Genomic DNA, 13,750 nt, shown 5'->3' on the forward strand with positions numbered 1-13,750 from the left:
CCGAGAAAAAACTGGTAACTCTTAACTTCTTTTTTAGAAACCATTGGTGACAAAGATCATTCTATCCTCTCTCTGAAAAATAAAGATAGAAATAGTCTTTCATTACCTTTCACTGCACAATCCTGAGGGCCTGTAGATGATGTTACAGAAGAGTCTGAACAAGGATGGTCTTTGCCTGAACTCTCCATTGCTCCTTGCAGTCTTAGGAAGAAAGCAGCTTAGCTCCCTGGAAATGGCATCTGAAGATACTGGTGAAGCAGAATGAGAGCTTGAAAAAAATGTAGACTGCCCGCCCAGAATCTCTTATCTGTCTAGGCCACTAGGAGGGCAATAGTATTCTCCTTATCAGGGTGCAAAGGTGTGAAAGTCTCTGCCCAGAATCTACTGTGTGGATTACAAAACATGTTAGAGCTTTTATACTACAAATAATTCCACTTCAGACAGGAAATTTACACTCATTGCTGCTAAAATGTGACTCTAATTCTCTCTTTTATAGTATAGAGAAGCTACATGGCAGGATGCAGGGCAGGATGCATCACTGCCTTCCCACGGGTTTCCAGAAGTGGATTGCTGTGTTGTTAGTCCTTGAGGACTAACAACAAGTCCTTCAGCCTTGTGATGCCTGAAGCAGGACTTATGCTGTTTAGAGGGTGTTTGCATAGGACCCTAGCAGTGCTGGTGGGAAGGGAGCTCTACCTCCACTCTGATCCTCCTTACAGCAGGACTTTCTGTTGCATGATTTCAGGGTGGCTGCAGCAGTGTTGGAAACCCAAAGAGTTGAAACTGCCAACTTCATGTGACCTATCAAAGAGCTGCAACACCTTTCTGGAAAATCCAGACAGAGTGATGTATCAAGACTAGGACTCCAGCCAAGGGCTTGTTTGTGCTGAGGACCTCCCAGTGGCTTATTAGTCCAGTGCCCAGCAGATCAAATTCTATGAGCAAAACACTTCCTTTATGATGCAGAATGGCAATGGGCAGCCCCAGAAAAACCAGTCATAGAATCATAGAAAGTTAGGGGTTGGAAGGGACATGAAAAGATCATTGAGTCCACCCCCCCCCCACCAGAGCAGAGTCACCCACAGCAGGTCACACAGGAATGCATCCAGGTGGGCTTTGAATGTCTCCAGGGAAGGAGACTCCACAACATCCCTGGGCAGCCTGTGCCAGTGCTCTGTCACCCTCACAGTGAAACAATTCTTTCTTAAATTTATATGGAACCACCTATGCTTCATTGTCCCATGTCCTATTGTTAGTTACCCCTGAGAAAATCTGGACTCCATCCTCCTGGCATTGCCCCTTACATATTTATAAACATTAATGGGGTAATTCTGCATTCTCTTCTCTGCCAAGCTGAAGAGACCTCCCTCAGCCTTCCTACATCAGGGAGACGTTCCACTCTCTTAATTATCTTGATCTCTCTGCTCTGGACTCTTTCAAGCAGTTGCCTGTCCTTCTTGAACTGAGGGGCACAGAACTGGACACAATATTCCAGATGTGGTCTCACCAGGGCAGAGTAGATGGGGAGGAGAACCTCTCTTAGCCTCCTAGCCACCCCTTCTAATGCACCCCAGGATACCATTGGCCTTCATGGCCACAAGGACACACTGCTGGCTCATGCTCATCCGTCCATCCACCAGCACCCCCAGGTCCCTTTCCCCTGTGCTGCTCTTCAACATCTCAGTCCCCAACCTATACTGGTAACTGGGGTTGTTCTTCCCCAGATGTAAGAAAGAACAACCCTTGTTCTTTCCAACAACACTTGCCTTTGCTGTAATTCACTAAATTTCTCTCTGCCCAACTCTCCAATTTCTTCAGGTCCCTCTGAATGGCAGCACAGCCTTCTGGGGTGCCAACCACTCCTCCCAGTTTTGTGTCATCAGCAGATTTGCTGAGAGTACACTCTATTTCCTCATCCAAGTCATCAATAAATGTATTGAATAGTACTGGTCCCAGTACTGACACTCGAGGGACTCCTCTAGAAACAGACTTCCAACTTCTATCCTTCAACCAGCTCCCTATCCACCTCACTACCCAGTCATCCAGGCCACACTTCTTCAGTTTAGCTCCAAGGATGCTGTGGGAGATGGTGTCAAAGACCTTACTGAAATCAAGGTAAACTATGTCCACTGCTCTGCTATCATCCGTCCACCTAGTTACATCCTCACAGAAGGCTATCAGGTCGGTCAGACAGGACTTCCCCTTAGTAAAGCCCATCTCGTTCCTTGATCCCACAAGGGAATATCCTTCAGTTCCTTTTAGATGCCTGATGTCCAACGCAGCTCCAGACCTGCACAACACTCAGGCTCTGTAGGACTATCTTTGGGATCAGTATAGCTGGAAAGGTGAAGCTTCTTCTTCGTGCATTGGCTTCAATACCAAGATCCTGTTCCCTGCTCTGTGGCCTTCATGGCTTGTCCCACAGGGCAGTCTGCCTCTGTTCCCTGCATATGTGATGAAGTGGGAATCCTGGCCTCATATGCAAACTACCTGCAGAGTTTCTCATGCCACAATAGCACAGAAAATCTCAAGACTATACCTGTGCATAGCAATTCCTCTGGACCAAGGACATGTTACCACTTTGACCAGTTTCTAATATGTTCAGTGCCAGAGTAGTTGGGATTCATCTTCTGTAAACATTTTTCTCCATGAGATACGCAACTGCTTGTGTTCTGGTGAGGTACTAGTACCCCTAAACACCACCACCCCTCCTAAAGAATTCCAAGGGGCTCCAAGACAGGTAGAGGAACTCCACAATGTAACTACCCCAGGACCCCTAGGAATTGCCTGCTTTTCATGGCAGGCATGATCCCACCTCCTTGTGCAGTTCCAAGACTTGCCCTGGAGCAGAGCATCTCCCCAGGAGTGAGCAGCTGTGGCCTGCCTCCTGTCTGTGTCAGGCTTTTTCATGTACACCAAAGGGTACATGAAAAAAAAAACAAACCCTGTCTTCTGCAGGTTCTCTCTCTAGGAAGAAGCTCCAGAGTTTGAAATTTGAGGTTTCTTAAGAGGCAACCTAGTGGTCCATGGTCATCTCTGCTGCCTTTCTGCTTATCCCTTGAGTTACTACTTCACACTTGGGCTCCTCCCCTGTGTCCACTGATGATTACATGGTACCTCCAGGGAGGTGGGGCAGGTTTAACAGCTCAAAAGAAGCAACAGGGTTGTGGCAGCAAAGCAGATATGGAAAGGCTCTGATACAGAAGGGGAAGACAGGAGCATGGATGGCATGAAGACATGTGAGGCTTCCAAGTCATTTACAAGGCAGGTTTTTTTGTACCTTGGTCACAAGTAAAGTCAAGGTGTCCCATGCTGGTGAGGGTCTCCCTGTTCCATCACTGTGTGATGCTGTACAGCCCGGGAGCCACCCTGCCTCATGCAAACATCCTGAAAATTATTCCAAGACAGTATCTGGGGAGGATGAAAACATATCAAACCTTGAATACTAAGTTCAATTTTGGGCTCCTCACTACCAGAAAAGCATCAAGATCCAGGAGCATCTCCAAAGAAGAGTAAGGAAGCTGGTGAATGGTCTAGAGCACAAGCCTTAGAAGAAGTAGATGAGGGAACTGAGGTTGAGGTGCAAAGGAGGCTGAGAGGACACCTTATCCCTCTGTAGAACTACTGGACAGGAGGTTGTAATGAGGTGTCTCTTCTCCCAAGTTAAAAAGCTACAGGATGAGAGGAAATGGCCTCAAGTTCTGCCAGGGGAGATTTAGATTGGGTATTAGGAAAAAACTCTTTACTGAAAATGCTGTCAGGCACTGGAACAGGCTTCTCCAGGGAGTGACGGAGTCACCATCCCTGGAGGTATTTAAAAGCCATGCAGATGTAGTGCTTAGGGACATGATTTAGTGGTAGACTTGGCAGCATGCTAAGTTAACAGTTGGACTTGATGATCGTAAGGATCTTTTCCAGCCTAAGACAAGTCTATTCAATGATTCTACATACCTGGCCGTAGTTGGACATCACATTTAGAAGCACTCTTACAAAGAGGTTGATAGATTCTGGGCTGCTTGCAGGTGGTATTAAGCATGGAATAAAGAGTGCAAATCTCTGGGTGTTTCAGTGCTCCATGGGAATGGGGTGCAAGGCTCAGGCTGTGGCTGACTCAGCTTCTCACACACCCCGATCTACTCAGTCAGTCCAAAGCCTGGTGAGCTCTGATAAATCCCTCTTGACTCAGCAGAACATTGCCATATTACACTGCAGAGCTGGCACTGTGAATGTTACTTCTATCCAGCCATCTTCTAGCTGGGTGGAAACCAATACATTAGTAAAGAATGGTTATGAAAGGAGGAGCTGTGCCCTCAGAGTCTTTAAAGATGCTTAATGGAATAGATGGGCTTTAAAATGTTACAGAATCTGCACTTTCATCTGTAAGGACTGAAATCCCTGTAAAGATTTGGCTCTTCTGTGTGAATTACTTTAAATCCCAATAAAGTTATTTTATTATCCCATGGGGAAGGTTTGGTGATGGGTAATTACAGGCGGCACCATCTAGTTTTAAGTTGGCTCTGCTCTGAAGTAGAGACTTGGAAAGGCAGGGATTTGTTCACAATGCCAGGGACAATGGGCACATTTTAGAGCCCAATGTTGCTCTCCTGTGCCCCACCAGCACCAGAAACACAGCAGACTCTTTTTCTCCATCAGAGCTTTATAGCAGATGTGGCCAAATCTCCCATCTCCTTTGCTATGAATGAATATGTGCAAGTAGGTTAAACTTTCTGGTTAGTCTTGGCTGCATGAATTGTTGCAGCTGGACACTTTACACTATGCCAGGAGCTGCTTCCCTCCCCTTTCTCTCCACATTTCAGTTTAGCTAGCCCTGGGCCACTTGGTGCACTTAGTTTCCTAGAGGAGGACGTGGAGAAACTCAACCAAGTGTCCATCAATATCAGCAGCTCCACTGTCACAAACACCTCAGGTGTCACTGGAGCTGCTTTGCAGGGGAACATCTCACTGTGCCGGTCCTCCCCATGGCTCTCACTACCTAAAAGCCCTGGGAAAGCTTTGTCTGGCAGACATCTGGACCTGGGGCTGAATCCTGGCACTGGTGAGACTGCTGCACTGCAGACACAGCAAGACCAGGCTTTGGATCTGTGTATAGACTGACACCCTTCACGAGTCTCCATTATATCTTTTTTTTATCCCTGTCTGGCATTGCTACTGCAAGGCAGTATCTAGAGACCAGCCTATCCTTCCCTGCAGCTATGTTCACAGCCCCAAGCCCAAGGTTATCTGAAGTATCACCATGGGCAGCTGGGGGAGTTACATTGCTGACATTCCAAGGCACCAGGGCACTTCTCCCAGTTTTGTCTTTTGCGAAAAGAACAGAGAAACAATTTTCAGGCTTGTTCTTGACTCCCTGACTAGAGATAGTCTTGGGGGTAACTTGCCTGTCTAAAATGGTTTTCTCTGGGAGCGGGACAGCCAGCAACTCTGTGTGATGAACTGTATGCCTGTGAAAGCATATAATCCCTTTCTTTATCTGGCTTAACTGCAGCATGAAAAGATGTGAAACTGATAAATTCAATAGGCAAAACTCTGTGCAAAAATGCAAATCCATGTGCATACCCCCTGCCACAGACCAGTGTGTTGCATATCTCCTGGTGTCCACCAGCAGTTTCCCGAGTCTTGCCTGACACAGTTCTGCCAGGCTTCAGAGTCAGGATGTCTGCAGCAGGCTAGTTCCAACCATCTCACATTGGCCCCTCAGATTCTTGGTGGTGTTAAATCACTCCCTTTGTCTCCTCTCACTCTGCCACTTGCCCTTGAACTGTGTAGAATAAACAGGCAAATCCACCAGTCCCGGAGCAAGGCGAATATCTCTGAATTCCTAAGTGTAGAATCAACATTGGTCCTGTCCTGAAGCTGCCCATGCTTTGACCCTGGAGATCTGGTCTGCAAGAGTATGTTTTAGTTCTGCAGTTTCTAAATAAACACTCCAAGTCCTCGAGCTGGAGACATGTAGTTTTCCACTTGAGAAGAGCCCCCGAATTGTCTGTGTTGGCTTTTCATAGCCTCTGCAAATAAATAGACACAGCTCTCATGGGATAACAGGGATGGGCTGCAGTGACTCTGCCTGCAAAGCTTAAGCTACTGTGTGGGGCTGAGATGCTGGTCATCCCCTCCATGAGGCGAGCAGGTCCCAGTTATACACCAGGCTATGATGGGCATCACTCTCCCCTTGGCCCTGGCATAGTGCTGGGACAGAGACACTTGAATTCATGTAATAGCAGACACCATGGACAGGTGGGTAAGCTGTGTCTCATCCCCTGCAGAAGCTGAAAGGGTTCAGGAAATGAAAACAGGGATGGTCAAAGCACTGGAGAAATCTGAGCAATTAGCCAGGCCAGGATTTCTCAGCCTGAGGAAGAGCTTTTAATAAAAGAAAAGCTTTTAATGGCACAGCCACCTCTGGGCCATAAACAGTGGACACTGAGTCAGGTGGATCTCCAACCCAGCCAAGCAGGTCTAGTTTGTACTCCTCAATGTTACTTCCAGCTGCAGCACTGAATCTACCAGCAATGGCTTTGCCATGCAACATGGTCCTGAAGTGTCCCACCTGGTGGCTCCAAAAAAGATGCAAAACTGGAAGATGTGTGTGGGGATGTATTATATGGACAGCTGGCCAAGCACAGGACTTGTTGGCCAAGCTGGCACAGCTTCCAGACTCAATATGGTCACTGACTTCAGGGAGTTCACTTGACTGATGCACCCCAGACCCTTCCCTAGATGGCTGCAAATCAGTTGTGTGAGTTTAGCAACAAGTCAGAGCACCATGATCTGCTGGTGGGTGGGCACAGAACTACCCCTGGAGAGTTTCTCTTCACAGTGAAGCACTTTTCAAAGCAGCCCAGTGCTTGCTAAAGTTGATCAGAAATCCCAACCAGACAGTCTGAAGAAATAGAACTTCTGGTGCAGGAGTGAAGTGAATTCAGGGTGCATGGCCTGGATTAGCCATTGTCCATGAACCTCTTCTGCCAGAAGCAAAGGAAGATCCTTGCATACGAAGTTGTACACCTTATTGCAGGTATTTTGTGAAAGGTCTGTTGTGTCCCATCTGGTAGAACTGGGAGACAAAAGAGCAGAAAGAGCCAAAAGGACACTGATGCACACTTACACTGTAACGTTGGTCGGACTGTGTCCTGCCACAATTCCCTGTGGATGGTCCTGACACCTGGCTGTGAATTTGCAGTTCCTGGTGAGCATCTCTGGTTAATTATTTCAGTCTGGAGTACTATAGCAGAGATCTGGGGCTCTTTGCATTCAAGGTGTCTGCTTAGGCTCTTTACATGGCCCCGTGGTGCTGCTATCTGGGCTGAGTCCTTTTGTGAAAGGCTTCTAGATAAAAAGCTGAATATCATCTAACATGAGAAGTGTAGATGTTACTATTTTCAATTTACATCAGCTCTGAATGCAGTGGTGTTTCCTAGGGAGCCTGTGAGTCATGTTCTCCCACATTGAAGAAAATTTGCCTCTTACAGGAGAAAGCTGGCACTTGTTCAGTACCTTCTTCAGTGCATCTGTGTGTTTCTTCCTACTCCTATGTATCCCTTCTCATAGAAATCCAAGTGAAATAATACTCACAATGCAGAGCCCTTGTATGCAATGTGAATTTGAAATTAATGTTTTGACTGTATGTTGTCAGTAGCCCCTTGTGGTAACTGGCTTGTGCTCTTCTCACTCAGCCCTGCATAAAAAAAGTGTTGTTGCAATAAGACTGTGCATGCCATTTTATTATTCTCCATTGCTACCTTAAAAGTGTAATCAGCATAGAGCACACAGGATCAATTAATCACCTGTTTCTAGGCTTTCTAGGAAACCTATCAGAAAACTCAGATAGGTTGACAATCCCCATCTTTCAAAATCCGGATGTCTTGCCTGGTTTTCCTAAAATAACATAGGAAAAAAGAGTAAGAGCTCAGAGAAATCCTCCCCATGTCATACTTTGGCTCCTATCCAGCCTGTGGAATGGAGCTCATTGGCTTTCTCATTTTATGATCTAAAAAGCTGACTGCAAGCCATTCTGGCCCACAGCTATCCCTCCCCCAGGAGTGCAGCACTGGCACTAGGCCTCCAGTCCAACCTACACACAGCAGAGCTCTCCCCAGTGTGAGGTTATGGTAGCCAGGGCTCTGCCTGAGTCCTAACCACCTCCCTCCAAGGATGGAGACCCTCCCCACCTCCATGGTGCACCGACCTTCTTGGGAAGTGGTTTCCAGCCTGTCCAGCCTGTACCACCGAGGCTCCTGTTTGTGGCTGTTGCCCTGTGTAGCATCACCTGCTGCCACCAGTGTTGCTCCAGCCCATTTGCAAGTGCAGGCTGCTGCTAGATCCCCCCAAGCCTCTCCTTCCCCAGGTTAGACAGCTGCAGCTCCTTCCAGGCCCCCTCCCTTGACAAGCTGGACATCCCCCTCCTCCAGCATACAGTCTGTGGGTTTGGAGCCATGCAAGTGTACTGCTGACTTTTGTTCAAACTGATCTTCATCCTGAGCAGGAACCCCTCCTCAGTCACTTTGCACCCTGAACAAAATCTCTGCCCTAAAGCAACTGCTGTGCTTCTCATGAGGTTCCTGTTGCTCTAGTTCAAAGATGGTGCCACTTAGTGGTGCTATTTGCTTGTACAGGCTAGACGACTAGTCAGCCTTTTTGCCCACTTAAGTGCAATTCTTCCTTCACTAATTGCAGGCAGGACAAATGGTGGAACCTTCTCCATCCTCAGTTTTGTATCCAGATTGCAGGCACCCACATTGGAGGGTGTCCTGGAAAAAGAATCCTGACCTCAACTTTTGGATCTGCTGATGATGCAGCCACAGAGTGGTATGATTTAGCAAGCTGTTCCAGTGGGTGAATATTCAGGGTTTCTGTGGAACTAGTCTCTTGCCAACACAATGAGCTAAACTCCTCAGCCTGGAGCTGCACAATAGTCACTAAACATGGTGCAAAGAATAAAGCAGCCATCTGCAGGAAAGGGCTGGGGGCACACCTGCACCTACCCAAGGGGACTGTCAGGGGCTTCACAGCCCATCACCTGGCTCAGCTGGCATGAAAAATCCTCTTCCACTACACTAGCAGGAACATGCTTGCTTCCTGTCTGCTGTGGCTTTCTCCAGGCATGGAGGAACCTGAATGGTGGTATTTGACACCAATCCAATTTCAGGCAGTCAAAATTAAACCCCCGACAGCCTCTTCCAAGGGCATGAGCTTACATTTGCTGGACACAGAGCTGACATTCATTCACGTAGGTGTTTCCATCGGTCCCACAGACAGGCAAGTACACCAGGGGACAGGCCTGCAGCTTGACCACGTCTCCACACACTGGCTGGAAAAGAGAAAGCACAGCAGACATTTTAGTGCCAACAGCACCCCAGAGCACCCTGCAGGAGCAAGTGCCACTGTCAACTTGGTTGCCTCTGTCCCAGGCAGGGCAGAGCATGCATATAGAAAGGCAGAGCAGGAAGAAAAGGACATTGCACTTCAGTAGGACTCACAACTTGGGCTTTCGTGAAGGTCTGGTGCTCAAGTACCAATACCCATGAGGATTAAGAAAACTGCTATGAGCAGCCTTTCCCCCAGACATGCCAGGCACTAAATCTCATCTCAAGCCATGGAGAAAGAAAAACAGAAGCCTCTTACTTAATACACCACATCTTACCCTTCTCAGGCCATTCCCTTTGTTCACCTCTTCCCCTGAAACAGAGCAGAGACCCGTGAGCGTGGTGCACCTGTGACTAGAGGCAGGAGTGTGGGGCTGGGTGACACTGCTCAGCTGGACACATCACACTCAGGGAGAGGTGCATTTGGTGGGTTCCTTTTCTGCAGCCAAGCAGAGCCACAGCAACAGCTTACAGACCATCTGTGCACCAGTGTTCTGGGAGAGTGAAGTCTTGCACACAGGCTGCTGCAGGACCCCTACTATGTGCACTTAGGTAACACTGGTTTTCCAAAGCCTACAAACAGCTGCTTTCCACCTGAATACACTGAAAGCATGGAGTCCCTGCAAGGGCTTAATGGAGGCAGAAATGATAGCTGCCACCCCGGTGTAGGTACTGTTCTCCCAGATTCCCATTGCCATTCCCATCACAGGCTGTCCCCTATCCCATCCCTCTCCTAACTGCAATACAGCCAATGAAACAGCCCCCACCCCTTGCCTTGAAGGGCTAGGAAGTCATGGTGTGTTTTGTCCAGTCCTTATTCCCCACCACACTCCTGCTGGGTTTGGCTTGCCCTCCTCACCTCCTCTCCAAACCAGGGTTTCTGGGCCTACCTGCCCTTCCAGATGGTTTTTTGGTCCCTCAACCTGCCACCCAAGAGCTGGCAGCAGAGCAGACTTACCACCAGCAGCAACAAGAGTCACCAGTGCCAGTGCCACAGCCTCCAGCACTGCCAGCTCCCTGGCACCCATGGCTGGCTCAGGTGCACACCCTTGAGCACCTTTGCTCTACTCCTGGCTGCCTTTATAGGGGAGGGGAGCAGCTTATCTCTGTGGCAATGGGAAAAGCAGCATTTTGAGCAACATTTGATCTGCATTGCGAACAGCTGGACTGTGCGCCCAGAGAGATCACTTGGGCACTCTCACAAAGCTGATAAATCACCCCAGAGCCACTTTCTAGCTCCAGGTGCCAGCACTGGAGACAGCTTTACAATCCCTGGGGAGCACTGTGTGGGGCAATGTTGCTCTTCTCGGCTCCACACAGTCAGCTCACCTCTGGATGTATCTTACCCCAGGCAGCCCTCTAGCTTTGCAGCTGATGTTCTTCACTGGGTGGCATGGGGCAGGCTGAGGCTGCAGTGGGGCTGGAGGCAATGAAATTCACCCAGGTGGCAGCAGGGAGCTTCAGGTGCAGCCACCCTCCATGTTGCTCTACCCATTACCATGGGGGGTTCAATACCTTGCTTCATTCACCTCAGTGAAAGAGATGCCAACTCCTTATAGAAGGACTCCCAGCCCAGTTGATGCCAGCTGCTTTGCTACTAATGCTTAGCATCCATCTTTCCCTGTAAGCAATCCTCACCACTTCTTTCTGAGGTGAATTTTTCACATCTGTCCCCACCTTCCTCAGGTGAATCAAACTCAATTGGTGAAGGGTAGAAAGTTGGTGGTGTACCTGAAGACCAGCATTGACAGTGTTGTCTCCTTTGGGACAGCCTTGCCAAGATGAAGTCTGGGGCAGCAGTGACAGAGGGCACCCTTCACCTCAGAGCAGATAGGAGGTGCTGTGTCTAGAGAGAACTGGGAGAACTCCAGACATCCACAGCATGCACATTTTCACTTGCTGAGTGGCTGACCATGACCATGCTTAGAACTTTTCTTCCCCACAATATACCTGTGGCTTAGCAAGGTACAAGCAGGCCCCAGCCAGCTGAGAAAGGAACAGCTTGGTGAACATCCCCCATGGTCAGAGGGATACAGGTATTGCATGTATCTCCTTCCATCCTTGCCCTTGGGTGCTCTTTCCACTCTACTCAGCAGGGCTGCAGATGGGTTCAGGAAGGGGAAGGTGACCAGTTCAGAGCTCCCTGGAAGAACTATTCCTCTGCTCTGCTGAGGAGGCTGTGCACATGCTTTATATTCCCTCTTCATGGAGTTTACACCATTCAATAACCTTTGGCTTTCATTATTATTCCACTTCAGAAATCCCTCAACTAAAGTAAATATTTAACTGCATTAGCAGTTGCTCCTGAGGCACATGGGGGCCTGTTGGGCTTGTTTAGTCTAATACAGGGAAGGCCAAAGGGGGATCTGCTAGCAGTCTACAACTGCAGGAAGTGAAGTTGGCAGAACCAACCTCTTTTTGGTAGTTCCAAATGGCAGAATAAAAAGCAACAGGCACAAACGGAAGTGCTGAGGGATTCAGGTCTGGAGCTAGGAAAGAAACTTTCCCCCAGAGAATAAGCAACCCGGATCAGCAGGGAGGTGGGAGATCTCCATCCTCAGTGAGTCATGGACAAAGCTGTAGAGACCAAGTCCTGATGTACAGGAGGTTTGTGCCACCAGCACACTGGGTCCTGGAGACACAGCACATCTCACCCCAGCACATGCGGAGGCACCTGCCTTGCAAATCCCAGCCGACACTCAACTATGGAGACACCAGGGGGCCACCTCCTGAAAGATTTTCTCACACCAGCACTCAGCACAGCCCTTGATGAAAGCTATCATGGGCCTTTACAGTCTTCTTTAATGTATATACTACCCAAACTCCCACCTGAATCTGATCATAAAGCCCCCAGTGTTGCTGCTGCAGAGAACCACACTGTGCTGCTGGTCCCAAGCATGGCCTGGCTCTTCAGATCATGCTAGAGGCAGTGCAGGAGTGATGGCAGCTGGGACATGTTTTCAGTTCCTCTGTGAGGAAGCTGTGGGGGACGACATCAAAAGCCTTGGAGAAGTCCAGGTAGACAATGTGCACTGCATGCCCTGCATGCCCTGCATCAACCAAGTTGATTACTTTGATGTAGAAGGTGATCAGCCTTGCCTAGCATGATTTGGCCCCAGTGAATCCATGTTGGCTTTTCCCAATCACATGCTTTAGTTGATCTGTGAGAGTGCCCAGGAGGATTTGCTCCATAACTTTCCCAGAGACTGAAGTGAGGCTAATGGGTCTATAGTTACATGGGTCCTCCCTGGAATCCTTCTTGTACATGGGGGTGGCATTAACTTTCTTCCAGTCTTGACAGATGTTTCTTGATCTCCATGACTTCTCAAAGATGATGCTCTTCAAGAAGTCTTGAAGGTGCAGGAGCTGCCCATCCCCATGTACTGTAAGGCAAGCCAGAGGTATAAACCAGCCTCTTCAGGGAGCTTTGTTTGTCACTCAGGGAGAAAAAGAGAGTTTTAGGGATAAAAGGGCAGACCACTCACAATGACAGTAAAAATGCTGTGAGGCTATACAAGGTGAGAATCAGAAGGGCCAAAGCCCAGCTAGAAATTAATCTGGCCTTTGCAGTGAAGAGCAAGAAAAGTTTCTGTAAATATCTTAACAACAACAAAAAAAAAAAAAACAGTGAAACCCTCCATCCCCTATTGGATTCAGAAGGGAAGGTGAGGAAAAAACTGAGGTGCCTGGTGAATTTGCCTCAGTCTTGAGCAATAGGAGAGGTCATAAAGAAAAAACCCAACTCCCAGAGCTAGAAGACAGAGACCATGAGCAGAATGACCTCCCCACAATCTGGGAGGAGATGGCCAGTGACCTGCTACACCATGTAAATGTCCACAGATCTATGGGGACAAATGGGATGCACCCAAGAATGCTGAAAGAACTAGTGGGTATGCTCACCCAGACACTTTCCAGCATTTACTAGCAGTTCTGGCTGACTGGATAGGTACTGGCAGATTGGAAAACAGCCAGAGTAACCTCCCTATGTATATAAGAAAGGACAGAAGGGTGATCTGGGAAATCACAGGCCTGTTATTTTGACTTTGGTACTAGGGAAGGCGATGGAGCAGATCATACTGAATAATATTATGGGGTACATGCAGAATGACTAGGTGATCATGCCCAGTCAGCATGAGTTCATGAAGGGCAGGTCCTCTTTGACAAACCTGTTCTCCTTCTATGAGAGGGTGACTCACTTATTGGAAGAGGGAAGGGCTGTCAGTGTTGTCAAAAAGCCTTTGACACAATTTCCGGCAGCATTCTCCTGGAGAAACTGGCTGCTCATGGCTTGGATGTGCACACCCTTCAGTGGATAAAAAACTGGCTGGATGGATGGGTCCAAAGAGCTGTGGTTAATGGAGTTACAT

The 13,750-nt window shown here is 48.3% G+C and overlaps 1 protein-coding gene across 3 annotated transcripts; it reads right to left on the reverse strand.

Annotated features, from left to right (window-relative positions):
- Window positions 1–6,333: 6,333 nt before the first annotated feature.
- On the reverse strand, window positions 6,334–11,520 carry SPINK4 (serine peptidase inhibitor Kazal type 4). 3 transcript variants are annotated; one of them, XM_071730597.1, is made up of 4 exons: window positions 10,342–11,520; window positions 9,662–9,696; window positions 9,216–9,328; window positions 6,334–6,575 (listed from the first exon to the last, which is right to left on the reverse strand). In XM_071730597.1, exons 1-4 carry the CDS (start codon window positions 10,409–10,411, stop codon window positions 6,347–6,349), a joined length of 447 nt encoding a protein of 148 aa, XP_071586698.1. In that variant the 5' UTR covers window positions 10,412–11,520; the 3' UTR covers window positions 6,334–6,346. The 3 variants fall into 3 exon arrangements, with proteins under 3 accessions (XP_071586698.1, XP_071586699.1, XP_071586700.1); XM_071730598.1 differs by having other exon boundaries at window positions 6,362–6,568; window positions 10,342–11,507; XM_071730599.1 differs by lacking the exon at window positions 6,334–6,575 and adding an exon at window positions 7,725–7,896 and having other exon boundaries at window positions 10,342–10,473.
- Window positions 11,521–13,750: the final 2,230 nt, after the last annotated feature.

This window comes from Heliangelus exortis, chromosome Z (genome assembly GCF_036169615.1).
Source record: "Heliangelus exortis chromosome Z, bHelExo1.hap1, whole genome shotgun sequence".
Taxonomy (NCBI): Eukaryota; Metazoa; Chordata; class Aves; order Apodiformes; family Trochilidae; genus Heliangelus; species Heliangelus exortis.

Excerpts from the sequence above, each read along its gene's own strand:
- SPINK4 (XM_071730597.1), bottom strand. The coding sequence starts at position 10,411 with ATGGGTGCCAGGGAGCTGGCAGTGCTGGAGGCTGTGGCACTGGCACTG. Across the intron at positions 9,329-9,661 it reads AAGGGAATGGCCTGAGAAGG|CCAGTGTGTGGAGACGTGGT; the intron begins GTAAGATGTGGT and ends TCTCTTTTCCAG. Across the intron at positions 6,576-9,215 it reads CAGCTCTGTGTCCAGCAAAT|CCACCAGGTGGGACACTTCA; the intron begins GTAAGCTCATGC and ends TCTTTTTTGGAG.